This window comes from Ovis aries, chromosome 10 (genome assembly GCF_016772045.2).
Source record: "Ovis aries strain OAR_USU_Benz2616 breed Rambouillet chromosome 10, ARS-UI_Ramb_v3.0, whole genome shotgun sequence".
Taxonomy (NCBI): Eukaryota; Metazoa; Chordata; class Mammalia; order Artiodactyla; family Bovidae; genus Ovis; species Ovis aries.
Genome location: NC_056063.1, coordinates 54,348,755 through 54,364,725, shown reverse-complemented (window position 1 = coordinate 54,364,725; position 15,971 = coordinate 54,348,755). Strand labels below are relative to the sequence as shown.

The window sequence follows — 15,971 nt, the reverse complement described above, 5'->3', positions numbered from 1 at the left end:
TTTATTATACAGGGGTTGGCAGACTTTGGCCAATGGTCCCAATTTTGGCCTGTGCCTGTTTTCCTGAAAGGCCTGTGAACCAAAAATGTTTTATACATTTTTATGGTTTTTAAAAATACAAAGAATATTTCGTAACACAGGAAAATGATATGAGGTTTAAATCTCAATATTCCTAGACAAAGTCTTGTTAGAACACAGCTGCACATTTTACAGTTTATCCGATAGGACTCCTTTAGCACTGGTAGAGCAGAGCTGAATAGTTGCAGCAGAGACCATATGGCCCACAAAGCCTAAAATATTTACTATTTGGCCTTTTACAGAGAAATTTGCTGACCTTTGTTATAATTGACTCAGGATTCAATGAAACCATAGAAATATAAAAAACCACTTTTATGAGTTGGAAAATCATGACCTCTGCTTTTAAAAATAATAAGAACCCCCCCTACACACACACAAAAGGCTTAATGTAAAGCGTAATTTTTGTTCTATCATATTTTTTCCAATAATTATTTGTGCATGACTTTGTCTTTCTGATAATCTTTAAGTTAATGGATAAACTTTCATAGATAACCGCCATTTAAATATCTTTGACAATGTAGATATGCATTTGAAATTCTATGAAATGTAGAAATCTAAAATCTTTCTGAATAGAGTAAACTTGGGGGTAAACCTCACTGTAATTCTGTCTGTAATTTTTTTTATTTTTCACCATGAGTGTGTTAGTTTTTAATACAAACTGACACTGTGTCATGGAAATGCAGAGTGTGTAGCCTGATTGACTAATGCCTAATGGGGGTGAGGGTGTCTCTCTTGGGCTGGAGTATTTCCCAGCTGCTTCAGAAACACTGCTTCATCCTCTCTAAAACACTAACTCATGTATCATATTAAAATAACCTGACATTACTCAATTAGAGGAAATAATCTGTGCAGGATTTGATTTTAATGACACTTCTGTACTCCTAATCTCTTTACCATAATTTCAAATGTCATGACAAATATGGTAGTCTCATTTTGTTGTTGTTTAGTCAGTCATATCCAACTCTTTTATGACCCCATGGACTGTAGCCCACTAGGCTCTTCTGTCCATGGGATGTTTCAGGCAAGAATACGGGAGTGGGTTACCATTTCTTCTCCAGGGGAACTTCCTGACCCACAGATTGAACCCGAGTCTCCTGCATTGACAGGTGGATTCTGTACCACTGAGCCATCAGGAAGGCCCAGTCCCATTTTAAAATATGTCTATTGTATATACACACTCAAACAAAAACTACCTTTTATTGATACCAAGTACTCTGCTAGCCTCTGTCTTGTATAATCTTTTCAAACTGAGCCAAGAATTTTCTCCAGTTTACCAATAAGTGAATTGAGAATTAGTGATCACAGAGCTTAGAACCCTGTGCTGGAACTGGGCCTCAGACTCCAGAGGTTGTAGTCTTCATCCCTCAAGTGTCAGATGCATGGGAGCTCACATTTGCAGGCCAAAGGATGAGTGGATTTGAAATTTCCAAGGATTCTTTTTAAAGTATTTTGGAAATATTAGTATGTTTCTTTTCAAGTAGCGTTTAACTCCTGCCTGTGCCCTGGGTCTAAGTCTGCTCCTAAATGGAAGCTCAGTGATGGGAATTATGTGTGTGCTACTTTTAAGTTTATAAAGATTCACATTAACTCTGACATTTAGACGAATTTCAAAATAGCACTAAAACTGTTTGAAAAAGATGTGCAAGTGGTAAAGGGGAAAGACATACCACTTCATGTCTTTATAAAAACAGTACCTTTTGACTGCTCATCTCTTTAAAATGCTATGGCTAAGCGAACGTGGCAAGATGCTAGGTATTTTTTTGACATGACCTTTAGTGTTTTATCTTTTAGTTTTTAAGATCTCCATCCCATCCAAAATTACATGTCTTTTTCCTGTTTTAATGGATCAACTGAGACTTAAAATGGCAGCCATTAAGATATATAGTCCCTTAATATCAAATCTGCTGTGTTTTCTTATAAATTCATATTTACTGGTTTGAAACCTCTAATGGTACTGCTGAACAAGGGAAGAACTTTGGTCTTGATTCTTAAGGTGTTTCTATATACTTGCTGCTGCTGCTAAGTCACTTCAGTCGTGTCCGACTCTGTGTGACCCCATAGACGACAGCCCACCAGGCTCCTCTGTCCCTGGGATTCTCCAGGCAAGAACACTGGAGTGGGTTGCCATTTCCTTCTCCAGTGCATGAAAGTGAAAAGTGAAAGTGAAGTCCGCTCCATCGTGTCCAATTCTTCCCAACCCCATGGACTGCAGCCTACCAGGCTCCTCCATTCATGGGATTTTCCAGGCAAGAGTACTGGAGTGGGGTGCCATTGCCTCTCTATTTACTTACATGGTATTCAATTATTCAAAGTGTAATTCATGCACTAGAATTTTCCCCCCTCATTTTTGTACCTGTGAATGATATATGTAGAGAACAGTTTCATTTTATGGAGTTTGGCCTATCAGATTAGAAGTGTTTCCTGAGGCCTCTTAAGAAGGTCTCTGTTCCTATTCTAGGGAGTCCTACCACAGTCTTTGCCTATCATGATGTAACCTGATCCTTTTAATAATACTTGGCAGAGAGAAAACCTTTTAAGCAATGATCTCAGAGTGCATAGTGAACATTTATTGCCTAATTCTCGGAACCCCACTCAGAGAGGAAGCATCTATTAAGTTGCAGTTTTCTTTTAAGAACCCGTCTGAAGCTTAGGCTCGGTTGATCTTCAGTCTGCTCTGACAGAGGCAGTCTAGAATACCTTTGATTGAAGCTCCACTTGAAACTAGGTGCATTCCTAGGTCTGCTTTGTCTTAACAGGGAGTGGATCCTCTCCAGTGTTAGTTGGATTAACCAAGTGTGGAGAAGTGTGCGCCTAGTGTGACATAATTTGAGGATGTAAAGATCCAATACCCTAGGGCAAGGATTTCACATAGGCATATACCAAGGAGGACCTAGGTCTGGCCCACTCTAATTCTCATATAACATTGGTGAATACAAAGGTGTCTGCACCGGGGATAGCCTGGAGCAGAGAGGAAACCTGGTGGCTTCTGAAGTGCTATTTGCATTGGGTCTTTAAGCACGGATAAGAGTTTGATGCAGAAGAGAACATCTACTTGTGCGTGTGTATCCGCTATCCTGCAAGTGGGCGCCTATTTCTCAGACGTCTCAGAAGAGGTGCTGAAGAAACCCTAATAGGGCTCCTGATGGACAAAGGCTTCAGCCTGAGCTGTCAAGTTTGGCTTTGGTCTGCCTCCTGTCTCTGAGCGTCCCCTGAGACTCCAGGCTCGCCCTCGCCGCCAGAACCGGCGGCCTGCCGGCGAGACTGTGACTCCCTGGGCGCTGGAAGGCTCAGGAGGTGGCAGGGCTGGGCCATCATCTGTCCATTAAGCCGAGGCTTGGCGCTCCGAGGGCCGGAAGGCGCGACCTCGCTTCACTCACCGGGTCATCTTCGTGCTGGGGGTGGGGAGGTGAGGTCTGGCCCGTTTGTCTGGGCTGGGATCCCGCTTTCTTTCCTCTGGTTCCGGCGAACCCCTCCTTCCCGGATTCTCGAAGCCAGTGACGCTCCCCCACCTCCCGCAGGTTCCCGGGACTACAGCCCTGCCCGCGCCCCTCCAGCTCGAGTTTCCCGCGCTCTTAAGGGCGCTCTCAGAGGCTCCCGTTCAGGCTCCACCCAAAGAAGGGACCCGCGCTGAGGATTCCTTTCCTTTTATTACTACTCGCGAAACCTGGCGATTAAGACGCGAAACCAACAAAGAGTTTTCTTTCTACCTTAACCTTGCACACAATCCTTTAACAAATTAATTAATCCTAATGAATTAACACTTCATTTATTTAAACGCGCTACAGTCCATGAATTAAATTTTCATGCAGTGATTAAAGGCTGTTAAAATATGCATGATTTCGTTAAAATTTTATAATAAATCAGGGCAATGTGTTACATGACAAGGCAACTATTTCCCAGTCCCTCGGAAGGGGCTTTGATTTGTGCAGGCAGCGGGGAGGAGGGGCGGCTGACGACGGCGCGGGCGAGCGTTGGAGCCGGGCGGCAGGACCCAGCTCCGTACCTCGGCGTGCGCACTCGGCTTAGCGCTCTGCTCCGCGGCGTTGGGACCCTCCAGGGGATCCCGCTCCCGCAGTCAGAGCCGAGCCTGCGGAGTGCGATGGGCGTTTGTTATCCGTCCCCGGAACTGCACTCTCCGGGGGCTGGGGTCCTCCGCTTTCCTTTAGCTTGCGCGAGCGGGCGTTCGGGTAGGAGCGCCGCGCCGGCGGCTCTCCGGGGACAGGAAGGCGACACAACTTCCATCTCGTCGCGTGGGGTCAGGTGTCTACTGTAGAGTTGATGGGTTCGTTGCCGTTCTTAACCAGGAGACCTCGAAGCCCCTTCTCTGACCAGCGCGATCTCCCTTTTCGGAAGAGGCCGGGGCGGGGGAGCTCTGCTTCCCTTGGGACCTAAACCCCAGGGGCCCCGTGACCAAGCTTAGCGGTCCCACCCTTGTCACTGGGACAGCGAAACTGGTTCTGGCAACTAGCGGGCGGGGGAGGCCGGCCCCTGTCAGGACGGAGACGTGGTCATGCATCATCCTTAGGGCTTTCACAAGGTAGGTGGGTTTAAGTCCACCGAGGGGTTAGGGGAGGTATATATACATAGATATCTACAAATGTAGCGGCCAAGAGTAATAATGACCAGCAGTGAACTTTACTGCCTCATCACCCAGGTCGCAAGTGTATCAGAGTGGGGTGGTCGCAATGTTCCCAACGGACGTTGCCTTTGAATTAAACGGCCAGAGGAACGAAAGCAGTAGGTTATCCATCTGCTTCCTCGAGAACCTCCGCCGCGGAGCTGATCACCACGAGCCTCAATAACTCACCCACGGCCTTTTGGGACCGAGCGAGACAAGCGGCCTGGGTGCGGGTGGGACAGGAGGTAGAAAAGGAAGGAAGAGGCCTTCAGGAATTCTACATGCTCTCGCAAAGAGAGGCTGGCTGTGGACTCGCGCCTTGAGTTGGGCTGGGCCTCGGGGGTGGCACAGGACTGGGCAATCGCCCAGGACGGCCTGGCGGGCAGAGCGGGCCAGGCGGGCCAGGAGCCCAGTCCCTGACCCGCGGGAGGGCTGGGCGGGGATGCGCGATGGGTAGAGAGGCCCAGGGTCAGAGCTGCCCAGGCTTGGCGCTCGCACGGCCGCCCGGAGGGGAAGCGAAAGTCCGCCAGGAGTCCCTCCTCTGTCCCACCCTTCGGACAGACGGTGTCCGAGGGGGAGGGGGTCTGAGGCCCAAGTGCATTCCCTCCCCCAAGGACCGATCCCCACCCCCCAATTATAGGCCTGCCACTTCCCTGCTGACCAGTTCAGCCTCATCGCTGAAGGCAAGCCAGGAGGCCTCGGAAGCCGGCCAACTCCGGGTTCTGGCGACTTCCCCCAACGCAGGGCGCTGGCTGCGCGGTGAATGGGCCGAGTGTCTGGGCAGGAGCCCAGAGGAAACGGGGCGCCCCGGATCTGCGAGAAGCAGAGCTCCCTCTGGGGCCGCCCGGGCTTGCAGGTTGGCCCAGCTCCCCGGGTTTGGGCAAGAACGTGAGGTCTGACCTCCTCCCCTTATACACGCACAATCTCCACTCACTTCAGCTGACATCCCTCAGTACCGCCCCCATCCCCATCCCCGTCCCTGAATGTGGATTAATAAATCGGGTTCAACCCCGGGGAGGAGGGGCGGGTGGGAGGTAGGGGCAGACTGTCCCCGCGCTCCTCTGGAGAGAGAAAGGCTGCCCCGCGGGTGGCAGCTGTGCAGCGGGCGGGGTGGTCAAAGGCGGGGGGCATTCACCCCCGGCCCGTCCCTCCCTTGCGCGGCTTCTCTCCCGCCGGTCTTCACTCCCACCTACCAACGTCTGCTCCCTGAGCTGGAGAAAGAGGCGCTGCCAAAGGAAACGTGAAGTGGGGCCTGCCAAAGAAGGAGGAGAAAATTAATTAATGAGGGAAAGAAATGTGCCTCTGATCCAGATGATAGACTCCCTGTCCCTGGGGGCAGAAATTCCTTGGAAATCAATAGCTGTGCATTCATTACCTCCCTCTTGATAAAATGCAAAGCTATGAGATGGGGGAGGAGGGAATCTGTGCTGGTCATTAAACAGGAAAAAAAAAAAAAAAACCCTGCCCAGAATTCTATGCCAAGGCTCTGATCCCATGTGGATATCACTAGTTCAGGCGCGGGCCATCCAGTTACTGCACTCGCCAAACCTGGAAAACAAAGCAGTGACATGGATGGACTGGGCCCCAGTTGGCCACCTTTCTTTTCACTGCCCTGGGGAAAGTAGGGGAAAGCTTGATAAGATCCAAGGAACTGCCTGCAGACCCACCACCATCTCCCACTCTCTAGCCTGGAACTGAGGCCCGGCAGGGAGGTGGCAGGTTAATTCTCCCAAGCATCATCCCCCACCAACTCCCTGTCTTTGCACCTTGGTCTTGCCCTGGACCACAAAAAGCACCCCATTCACCTGTAGCTACCCTACTCTCATAGACTGCCTAGAGGGCAGATACCTGAATTTTATACTTCATTTAATCTCCAGTGTCTTGCCCTGGACAAGATGGGTGCTCAGCAAGTATTTGAGGAAGGAAGGTAGGGTAGAAAGTAAATGAGGGAGGGATGAAATAAATGATTTCAGAGAAAGAGCTGTCTGGAATCAAGATATCCAGCTCTACCTGGGGACAACAGGCCCTTCTGTTCGAATCTGCATCCTTTTTTAGGTAGAGAGGAGACCCCTTAAGTGATCTTCCCTCTGACCGGCCTCCTCACCGCCCCCCACCCCAATGACCCTGGCTTGCTGAACTCCCTTTTGCTCCCTGCCCTTCCCATCTGCCTTCTCTTCCTTCTTGCACACATGTATTGTTCTATGGGGTATTTTCCCAAGTGCCAGGGTACACACAGATGTGCTCTATCTAAATGGGCTTCCAATCCGTTACTGGGAGGGGTGGGTAGTGAGTTGGTAAGTGTACCCAATTAGTGAGATACTCTGGGCAAAGATCTGCCCCCTACCCCCAACTGGGCCAGTTCACTCAAGTGAACTAGGAACAAAGTCTCAACAAGAAGGTGAAGTTGGTACCCTCTCAAGAGTTGGAAGGTAAACTGAGATGGGCTTCGGGGACTCAGGCGCCACCACTGCCCCTCCCCCGCCACCAACGCAGGGTCCATGTAGCCCCAAACCGGTGCTATTTGAATTTCTGTTTCCCCTGCATTCTTTGGGGTCCCTAAAAGCCACTGTTTCCCTGGCGGGAGGGGGAGAGAGGATCTAGGCGGCCCCCCTCTGCGGGGCCCTTCCTCCACCCTACCCCCCCGCCCCCACCCCCGAAGGATAGCTCAGGGAAAGGCCGCCGTAGGTGTCAGGAAGGATTAAGTTAAGCCTGGACACCCGGTGCGACAACTACCGTAGACTCACTCGCTCCCTCCAGCGATGTCCTGGTCGCCGTCCATTCCCCGTAGAGATAAAGTTGCATTTAGCAGTCCCAGGGGACCGCGTAATGGATGAAAACAAGGTTCCTTCTCACACTAGCAAGTGAGCATCCTTCTTACTCCCCTCTCGAGCTGCAAGGGGGTGGGGGAGAGAGAAAGGTAGCGAGAAAAGAAAAGAAAGAGAGGGAAAAAAGCCCTGGTGACGCCTGTGGGCTGTTCTTGGAATGTGGGTAGTGAATGGGTCCGCTAAACACGCTCGCGTTGATCCAAAGAGATCCACGAGAACGCAAAATTAGGCTTATAGAAATGAATCTAATCTTTGGTGGAAATACAGATCTCCTTGGTGTGAGACAGACCGGAAAGATTATCTATCTGATCTCTGCCTCCCACAAGCAGCCCCTTGCTCTCTCGCCGCAGATGCGATAACATCTGGGGTCTTATTATCACCCTGGGCAAGCGTTGAGTCCCTGGGGACTCGGGCACCTGAACTGGGTTCCCCGGGAGCCCCTTGATCTGTCTGCCACATAAGGGCCATATAGCAGGTTGGCTAATTGATTTATTCTTCCTACGTTTTGATTTCACAATAATAAAATAAAAATAATTAAAGGTTGGAACAGAGCTTGAGTCCGGTTCTTTGAAATTTATTTGAATTAATTTTTTAATCATGCTTTTCTATAAACTGGCTTGATTCTGTCTCCTATTGAAGAAAAAAATGTGTGTGTATACATCTATTTATAGATAGATGCATATTGAAAGAGGCAAACAATCCAACACGATGTAAGGGAAAATAAAGTTCTCTTCACTATCTTATCCCCTTTTCTCTGAAGCAATTTCCTTTTCCTGGCGTTTCCAACATGAAGTGTGTGTGAGTGTGTGTGTGTGTGTGTGTGTGTGTGTGTGTGTGTGTGTACGCTGAAGCGAGGTAAGGATCCCAACTACACCCTGTAAACTATTTTTCCTTTTGATTACAAGAAGCCTCAGATCACCTGGAGCTCGTTTGAAATGTGGGTTTGTACACGGTTAAAGCAGACAAACAATAAGAGAAATGCACAATTTCATTTCAACAGCCGTTGCCTGGTAGAAAGCACACGCTCCTTGTGGCTCCTAAGTGGCTGTCACTGTCGGTGCCTGATACAGTTATATTCGCAACAACAACAACGAAGTGTGCGGAGAAAATTAAATTATATGGAAATCAATACCAGCTGACTGCTTCAAACAAATGTCTGTCACCGCGATTATTCTCCAGGAACCTATTTATAAACCATGAAAAGAAACAGGTTCTTGCAGCAAAAGACAGCACCTTCTGCATTTCTGTGTTATTTATACTGTATACAGAGGAACGCGCGGGCATAATTTAACATACAAATGCTCAGTTGTATACATTATATAACAGCTTGTTAGACGTCCCCGAGAGGAGGTGTGCCCGAGTGATGCGCATATATTCAGGGCTAGCAATCTGGGTCCGGGCGTGGAGGAGGGAGGGAAAGCACCTAGGGGCCAGCGAGCATCTTGCTTTCTCCCCCTTGAAAGGTGCCTACCCTCAGACAATAGCTGGCCCTTTTGATCTTCTCCAGACCCGCGATGGGAAAGGTGAGGCGTGCAGTGCGCATGTCCGGGTAGCTACAGGTGCATCACCTGCGCTGTCCTAGCTGGTGGTCACTATAAGAGCGGCTCCCACGCGCCGGTCGCGGCCCGGCGAGCGCGCGCGCGCGCAGACGCACGGCGCCGCCGAGAGGGAGAGCGCGCGTCAGACAGACGGAGACAGCTGATGCCTGTCAGCGCGGCTGGCCCGCGAGCTCTCGCGAGAGCTCCCCTGACCGGCCGCGAGAATTGGGGCTCAGGTGTAAGAGGAGTGCATCCCGTCGGCGCACGGGGCTAGAGCTCGCGGAGAAGTGGGATCGCGAGGCCGGTGCGCGGCGATCTGCGCGGTCAAAGGGAGCGCGGGGCGAGAGCGGCGGCGGCAGAAGCATCAGCGGCCCTCGGCGCTTGCGCCGCCTCCGCGCCGCCAGCCGCCGCGGCTGCAGCCTCCGAAGGGAGGCCGGGGGAGCCGGCTTGCGCACTTTCCCGCGGACTTTCGGAGTGTTTGTGGATATACATGCTAAGCCATCAAGATGATGTCCATGAACAGCAAGCAGCCTCACTTTGCCATGCACCCCACGCTCCCTGAGCACAAGTACCCGTCGCTGCACTCCAGCTCCGAGGCCATCCGGCGGGCCTGCCTGCCCACGCCGCCGGTAAGCGCCCCAAGCCCGCGGACCCGGCCCGCGCGCCCGCCCCCTTCCCGTCTCCGAGACGCTGCATGTCAGTGCCGATGTGTGCACAGATCCCGGTGCGGGGATTCGCGGGCGGGGACTTTTAGAAGAATCCCGCTACGAGGCAGGCTTTGTACCGTGGCGCTTAATGTCGGGTTCCCGTCGCCTCCGCCTCCGTGTCGGGCGCCGGCGATCGGAGTGGGGAGCGCTGGGGCCAGGTCTCTCGACTTCCTCCACTTTCTCTGTCGATTTCATGCCTTGAAAAGGCGGTCTCTGTGCGTGTTCGGGTGCGTGACACGGGTCCCCGGCTGCGAGTTACATCTTCATTTCTTCTTCTTTCCCCCTCCTTTTTCGTCTTTCACGCCCGTCCCCGGAATGTGTCCCCATGCCCCTCTCTCCTCTGCATCTGCCCCCTTCTCCTCACACGCCCGTCCCTTCTCATCTGACCCCCTATCTCGTCCCCAATGTGTCCCTATTCTGTCTTTCCCGGTCTCCACTATCCCCACTCCCGTTGTTATTATTTTGGTTGCTTTGTGTGTTGCCTTTGGCTCGCTGTGCTTTCTGGCTTGTGTGGTTTTGTTTCGTGTTTTTGCTTTTTTTGTTTTGTGTTGTTGTTGTGTGTTGTTTTTTTTTTTTTTTTTTGGTTTGGTTTGTGTCGCCTGCAGCTGCAGAGCAACCTCTTCGCCAGCCTAGACGAAACGCTGCTGGCGCGGGCCGAGGCGCTGGCGGCTGTGGACATCGCCGTGTCCCAAGGCAAGAGCCACCCGTTCAAGCCGGACGCCACGTACCACACGATGAACAGCGTGCCCTGCACGTCCACGTCCACCGTGCCGCTCGCGCACCACCACCACCACCACCACCACCACCAAGCGCTCGAGCCCGGCGACCTGCTGGATCACATCTCGTCGCCCTCGCTCGCGCTCATGGCCGGCGCGGGCGGCGCAAGCGCGGCGGGCGGCGGCGCCCACGACGGCCCGGGGGGCGGCGGCCCGGGGGGCGGCGGCGGCGGTGGCCCTGGAGGCGGCGGTGGCGGCCCCGGGGGCGGCGGCGGCGGCGGCCCCGGGGGCGGCGGCGGGGGCCCGGGCGGCGGGCTGCTGGGCGGCTCGGCGCACCCGCACCCGCACATGCACGGCCTGGGCCACCTGTCGCACCCGGCGGCGGCGGCCGCCATGAACATGCCGTCGGGGCTGCCGCACCCGGGGCTGGTGGCGGCGGCGGCCCACCACGGCGCTGCGGCGGCGGCGGCGGCGGCAGCGGCCGGGCAGGTGGCGGCGGCGTCGGCGGCGGCGGCCGTGGTGGGCGCGGCGGGCCTGGCGTCCATCTGCGACTCGGACACGGACCCGCGCGAGCTCGAGGCGTTCGCCGAGCGCTTCAAGCAGCGGCGCATCAAGCTGGGCGTGACGCAGGCCGACGTGGGCTCGGCGCTGGCCAACCTCAAGATCCCGGGCGTGGGCTCACTCAGCCAGAGCACCATCTGCAGGTTCGAGTCTCTCACGCTCTCGCACAACAACATGATCGCGCTCAAGCCCATCCTGCAGGCGTGGCTGGAGGAGGCCGAGGGCGCGCAGCGCGAGAAAATGAACAAGCCCGAGCTCTTCAACGGCGGCGAGAAGAAGCGCAAGCGGACTTCCATCGCCGCGCCCGAGAAGCGCTCCCTCGAGGCCTACTTCGCCGTGCAGCCCCGGCCCTCGTCCGAGAAGATCGCCGCCATTGCTGAGAAACTGGACCTCAAAAAGAACGTGGTGCGGGTGTGGTTTTGCAACCAGAGACAGAAGCAGAAGCGGATGAAATTCTCCGCCACTTACTGAGGGGGGAGATGGGAGGGACCGGGCGGGGCAGAGCTGGGGGCATTTCGCCGGGAGGGGGGGGCCTTCCCCGAGCCTGCTTACCACCATCACCCTCTCTCCCCCGGATTTAGAGGGGCCGTTATCCTGCTTGCATTTGAGGAGTCCCTCCTCGAGCGCTCCTTCTCCACCTCCCCTCTGCTCTCCCTGTCCTTACCCTCCCCAGCCTAAAGGACTGGGTGCCCAGTGTGTATGCGGGAGAGTAGGGTGGAGGTGAAGGGGGAGCAGTTGGGGGAGGGGGAGTGGGGGGAAGGAAAGAGGAGACTGGAGAAGGGGGTTTGAGGAGCAGGATGGTTCTGGGGGTGAGGGTGGGGGGAGATGGGAAGGGTAGGGAAATGGACTGTTTTTGACCAGAGACACTTATAAGAATCTCCTGGGGACCAAGGGACAATGTACAAAAAAACCTACCAACCACCAAAAACTAGACAAATAAAGACAAACTAAAACAAAACAAAAGCAAAGAAAAAAAATACTTTAGAAATGTAACTCCAGAGAGCCGTATTCTGCAGCTTCATTCCGTTCCCTACCCACCCACCCACAACCCTAAGGAAGAGAAAAAAAGAGCACCACAATTATTACCACCGCCCCAACCTTACGCACATGAACTGAGTCAAAGACCAAAAAACCAAACGAACCCGAAGGTGAAATTCTGGGTAGCAAAGCTAGTTGTTCTGTCTCTGTGTTTAATTTTCTCTCTAAGTCTTACACCCCATCCAAACCCTCTGATTTATTTTTTTCTTTTTCAATAAGACTCTTCCGATGACTGCTCTCCATTGCCAGAAAGGAAGTGGGAGCCCAGCTGAAAGGAAGGAGGAGGGGGCTGCGGGGAGTGGCTGCTTGTTTAGGTGAAGTCCAAGTTTTCCAGTGACCCAGCCTATATACTCCTGTGGCCTGATTGGTCGGTGAGGGTCTTTAGGGAGAGAGCTGACTAAAAAGCAGAATTTTAAAGGCTCTGAAATAAATATTTATTTAGGAAAATAAAACAATTGAAGCCAGGTTTTTCTCTTTCCATATGTGCTCTTATTGCTATGATCTAGAAAACAGACCATTTCAAAATAAGCTTTTCCCTCCACTCATAGAACGTGCTTGCCCTTTCATTTATTTTTCTAAGTGGCTTATTTTAAACTACTGTTTGTTTTTTTCTCTCTATTGATAACAATAGATTGATGGGGTAGCAGACAGTAGGAGAGATACTCTGACCCGTTTTCTCCACAGATCAAGACCCATCTTACTCTTCTAGGTCCCCTTTCCTTCTCTTTTGGAGAACATGAAATCATTGAAATAGTGAGAAGTTTCTGCTTTCACTTGGAGCAGGACTTGGCTGTGAGAAAATCAGCTAAATCCCAGATGAGAGAAAGACCGGTTTAAAGCCCTCCATTTATTTCAAAAGGGTCTGCATGTTGGGAGGGGGGGGAAGCAGAACAACTGTTTCATTATTATTACTATCCAAAAGTAATTTATTGCTGGGGATAAATGTTGGGTAGCAAGAACTTTAATTTGCACTATCAGTCTCCCAAATAGAAAATCATGTATAGTATTTCATAGTAATAATCAAGGTACTTTATGAACTGCTGATGGATTAAAAAGAGACAAAACAATTGAAGGTGGTTAGGTAAAATGCCTGCTTGGTGCACAAGACACCCTTGATCTTGATTGGGTGGAGATGGTTTATTACCATCCTTTAATAAGAACTAAAAAAACTGAGAACAAATAAGAAAAGAAACAAGACTGAAACCATGCATGATCTGAAAGGTGCAGGAAGAAACACAACTAGATCTCACTCTGGTTAGGCATTATTTATTTAATTATGTTGTATATCATTGTTTGCAGCGCAAACATTCTATGCATTTGAAACTGAGCACTAAACTGGGCTAGCTTTCTGATAGACCGTTTTGTGGATAGTGTGATATCACAGTTGACTGCCTGTTTTCACCAAAAACACAACATTCTTGTCATATTCTTGTATTTAGAGGAAAAGGAAAAAAGGAAGATTACTGTAAATATTTTCTTGAACGCACACACTCACACAGTGGTTACAAACTGCCAGTGTTAATCTTGAAATGCCTCACGGATTGATCTACCTGTCCATGGATGTCTGCTGAGCTTTTTCCTTGGTTATGTCTTTGCTTTATTATCTTTCCCTCCTCCCTTACCAGAACCACTTTTGTGCACCAGAATACAACAGAGAGATATGTCCCAGTACACTTACAAATAAAACATAACTGAAAGAAGAACAGTTTTATGATTTGGGTGCATTTTTGTGTTTATACTGGGCCAAGTCCCAGTAGGGCCGGTCAACAAATGAGACTCAATTCAACCAAAAATACAGGGAAGGGGAGGATGTTTAAGTTGGGGGGGTGGGCATGAAAAGGGGAAAGGATGAGAATAATGTATTTTTCTGCTGAATCAGAATTCACTTTCAGATAACTCATGTGAAAGTGGTGCTCTTGAATAAAATGAATTCTATATTAGTTGTCTGTGTTTATCAAAGTTTTGTTTTGTTTTGTTTTTCTCTTCTAACTGCAGAATCTCTTCAAGCACAGCCCTCACTTCAGAGGGGTGGAAGGTAATAAATAGCCAGGCACCTTCAAAATATTTGAATCAGGATTCAGGGGCAGAGGCATTTGGAGGTTTATATGTATTGTTCTAGCCTAAAAAAACGTTTCTAAGAAGATGTTGTAACTAAGTAACTTTTCTTTGGAGGTTACCATAAATAAAAACCATCCACTGATCTGTCTAGCCATGGTGTCAAATGCCTCTGTTCATTTGGAACTTTAGTGTGCCACCTACTGCTCCAGAGGGATTAAGATTCCCTATTGGTGACCTGGGACTAGATCAGATGCCAAATGTATCAAGTTTCTTAATAGCTAGGCTTATATCTTCTGAAGTCATCCCACTTTAGCCAAATCTTTTTAATTTCACTGGCAAATCTGTGAAACAAAATGCTTGATGTTCAAAAAAAAGAAGAGTACATTTTTAAAGCTGTGATTGAAAACAGTTGTTAAATGTTTTTTTTTTAAAAAAGCATTAGAGGTATTTTTAAAAATAGATCTCTTCCATCAAAATTGATTTGTTTCTGTTATTAACTTGAAATGTCATCAAAGTTTTAATTAAAATGCATTTGTTTTTTAAAATGTTATTTTATAGAAAAATATGACCAGATCTCATTGTTAGAAAACCAGGAATGAACAAATAAAACAGATTTACAAAGGCTGGTTTTTTTTCAGTCTGCCCCAAATGGAAATGTTGCAGACAGATATATTTGTATTATATAATGATGATCAATGTATGTAATAAGAACCTAAGCATTGTTCTGTATTAAGTAAAATCTTTCCCAAATAAAGAGAAGACAATATTATGTTAATAAGACAGATCATGGAAATACAGGCTTTACAGAGTTTCCTATTTTACGTAGTAGGAAACTGTGCAAAACAAGAAATGTCTTGCTCTCTAGTAAGTGAATCTGTGTACTGTCCCAAGCAATAATAAGACTATTCTAAGATACACTTAACTGTCAATCCATGAAGAAACAAAGAAGCAAACAAATGTCCTCCTGGAGAGAGTGCTATGGCTTGCTACTCAGTGGTAGTTAACCTTTCAAAGTTTTCTGGTTCTGAAGAGCAGAACTTCAAGCAAATTCCTGCACCAGTCCTTGAGTGGAAATGGTGGTTCTTTTAAATAATCTCAAAATAAGTTGGAGAGAGTGGGAAAATTGTGCTGTGCTTGCATTTCAGCCTCTCAGGAAATCCAGGCGGAGGTGGAGTAGGAAAGGTAAAAGTAAACATAAAATGCATCTGTTACATTTAAGTCATCCATTCGTTTTAAATTTCCTCTTTTACCCTGTCCTAGTTCTGGGTCCCGCTCCTTGTGTCGGTCTAGGTAATGATGTCCTTAAGACGCTTCAGCTAACTTTTGAATAGATTTTTGTTTAATGCGTGTTCTGAAATTGCTCTCAACTTCTCTTACACTCTCATAAATAAACCGTAGGCACTCACTGCCGTGACTGTATCGATGTTTAATTTCTTGTGACATTAAGATGACTTCGGTCCCGTTCCTACACAAGGCTGCGCCAAAGGTCCAGGACTCACCTGGCCAGCTCCCGCCTTTAACCCCCCCGCCCTGTCGCCCTGGTCTTTCCTGCCAATCTTGTCTGCAGCATCCCTACCCCGTCTTTCACTTGGATGGGTTTTCATTCTCTAATCCATGAAGTTGAAATTGTGACTTTTGACCTGGCTAAAAGCAGCGTTCCCCACCCCATTCAAATGGTCTTGGCGGCCGGCGAGGTGACAAAGGTGATGATCACAAATTAGTCTCTGGTGTGGGTGAGCTGATGGGTGTTCCTGCCGCTGCAGTCTTAGCCCCAGTCCTCGCGAGTTGGGTTTCAAAGGAGAACGCAAGCTTAATTGATTTTTTAAAAATAG

At 49.7% G+C, this 15,971-nt stretch overlaps 1 protein-coding gene across 1 annotated transcript; it reads left to right on the top strand.

The window, feature by feature from the left end:
* The first annotated feature begins 9,331 nt into the window (after nt 1–9,331).
* Nucleotides 9,332–15,545, top strand: POU4F1 (POU class 4 homeobox 1). Its single transcript, XM_015098229.4, has 2 exons — nt 9,332–9,688; nt 10,372–15,545. The coding sequence occupies exons 1-2, from the start codon at nt 9,566–9,568 to the stop codon at nt 11,512–11,514; spliced, it is 1,266 nt and encodes a 421-aa protein (XP_014953715.2). The 5' UTR covers nt 9,332–9,565; the 3' UTR covers nt 11,515–15,545.
* The last annotated feature ends 426 nt before the right edge of the window (nt 15,546–15,971 follow it).

Bases quoted from the DNA above. Each gene is read 5' to 3' on its own strand.
- POU4F1 (XM_015098229.4), top strand. From the start codon at position 9,566: ATGATGTCCATGAACAGCAAGCAGCCTCACTTTGCCATGCACCCCACG. The intron at 9,689-10,371 runs GTAAGCGCCCCA...TGTCGCCTGCAG, and splicing joins CCTGCCTGCCCACGCCGCCG to CTGCAGAGCAACCTCTTCGC.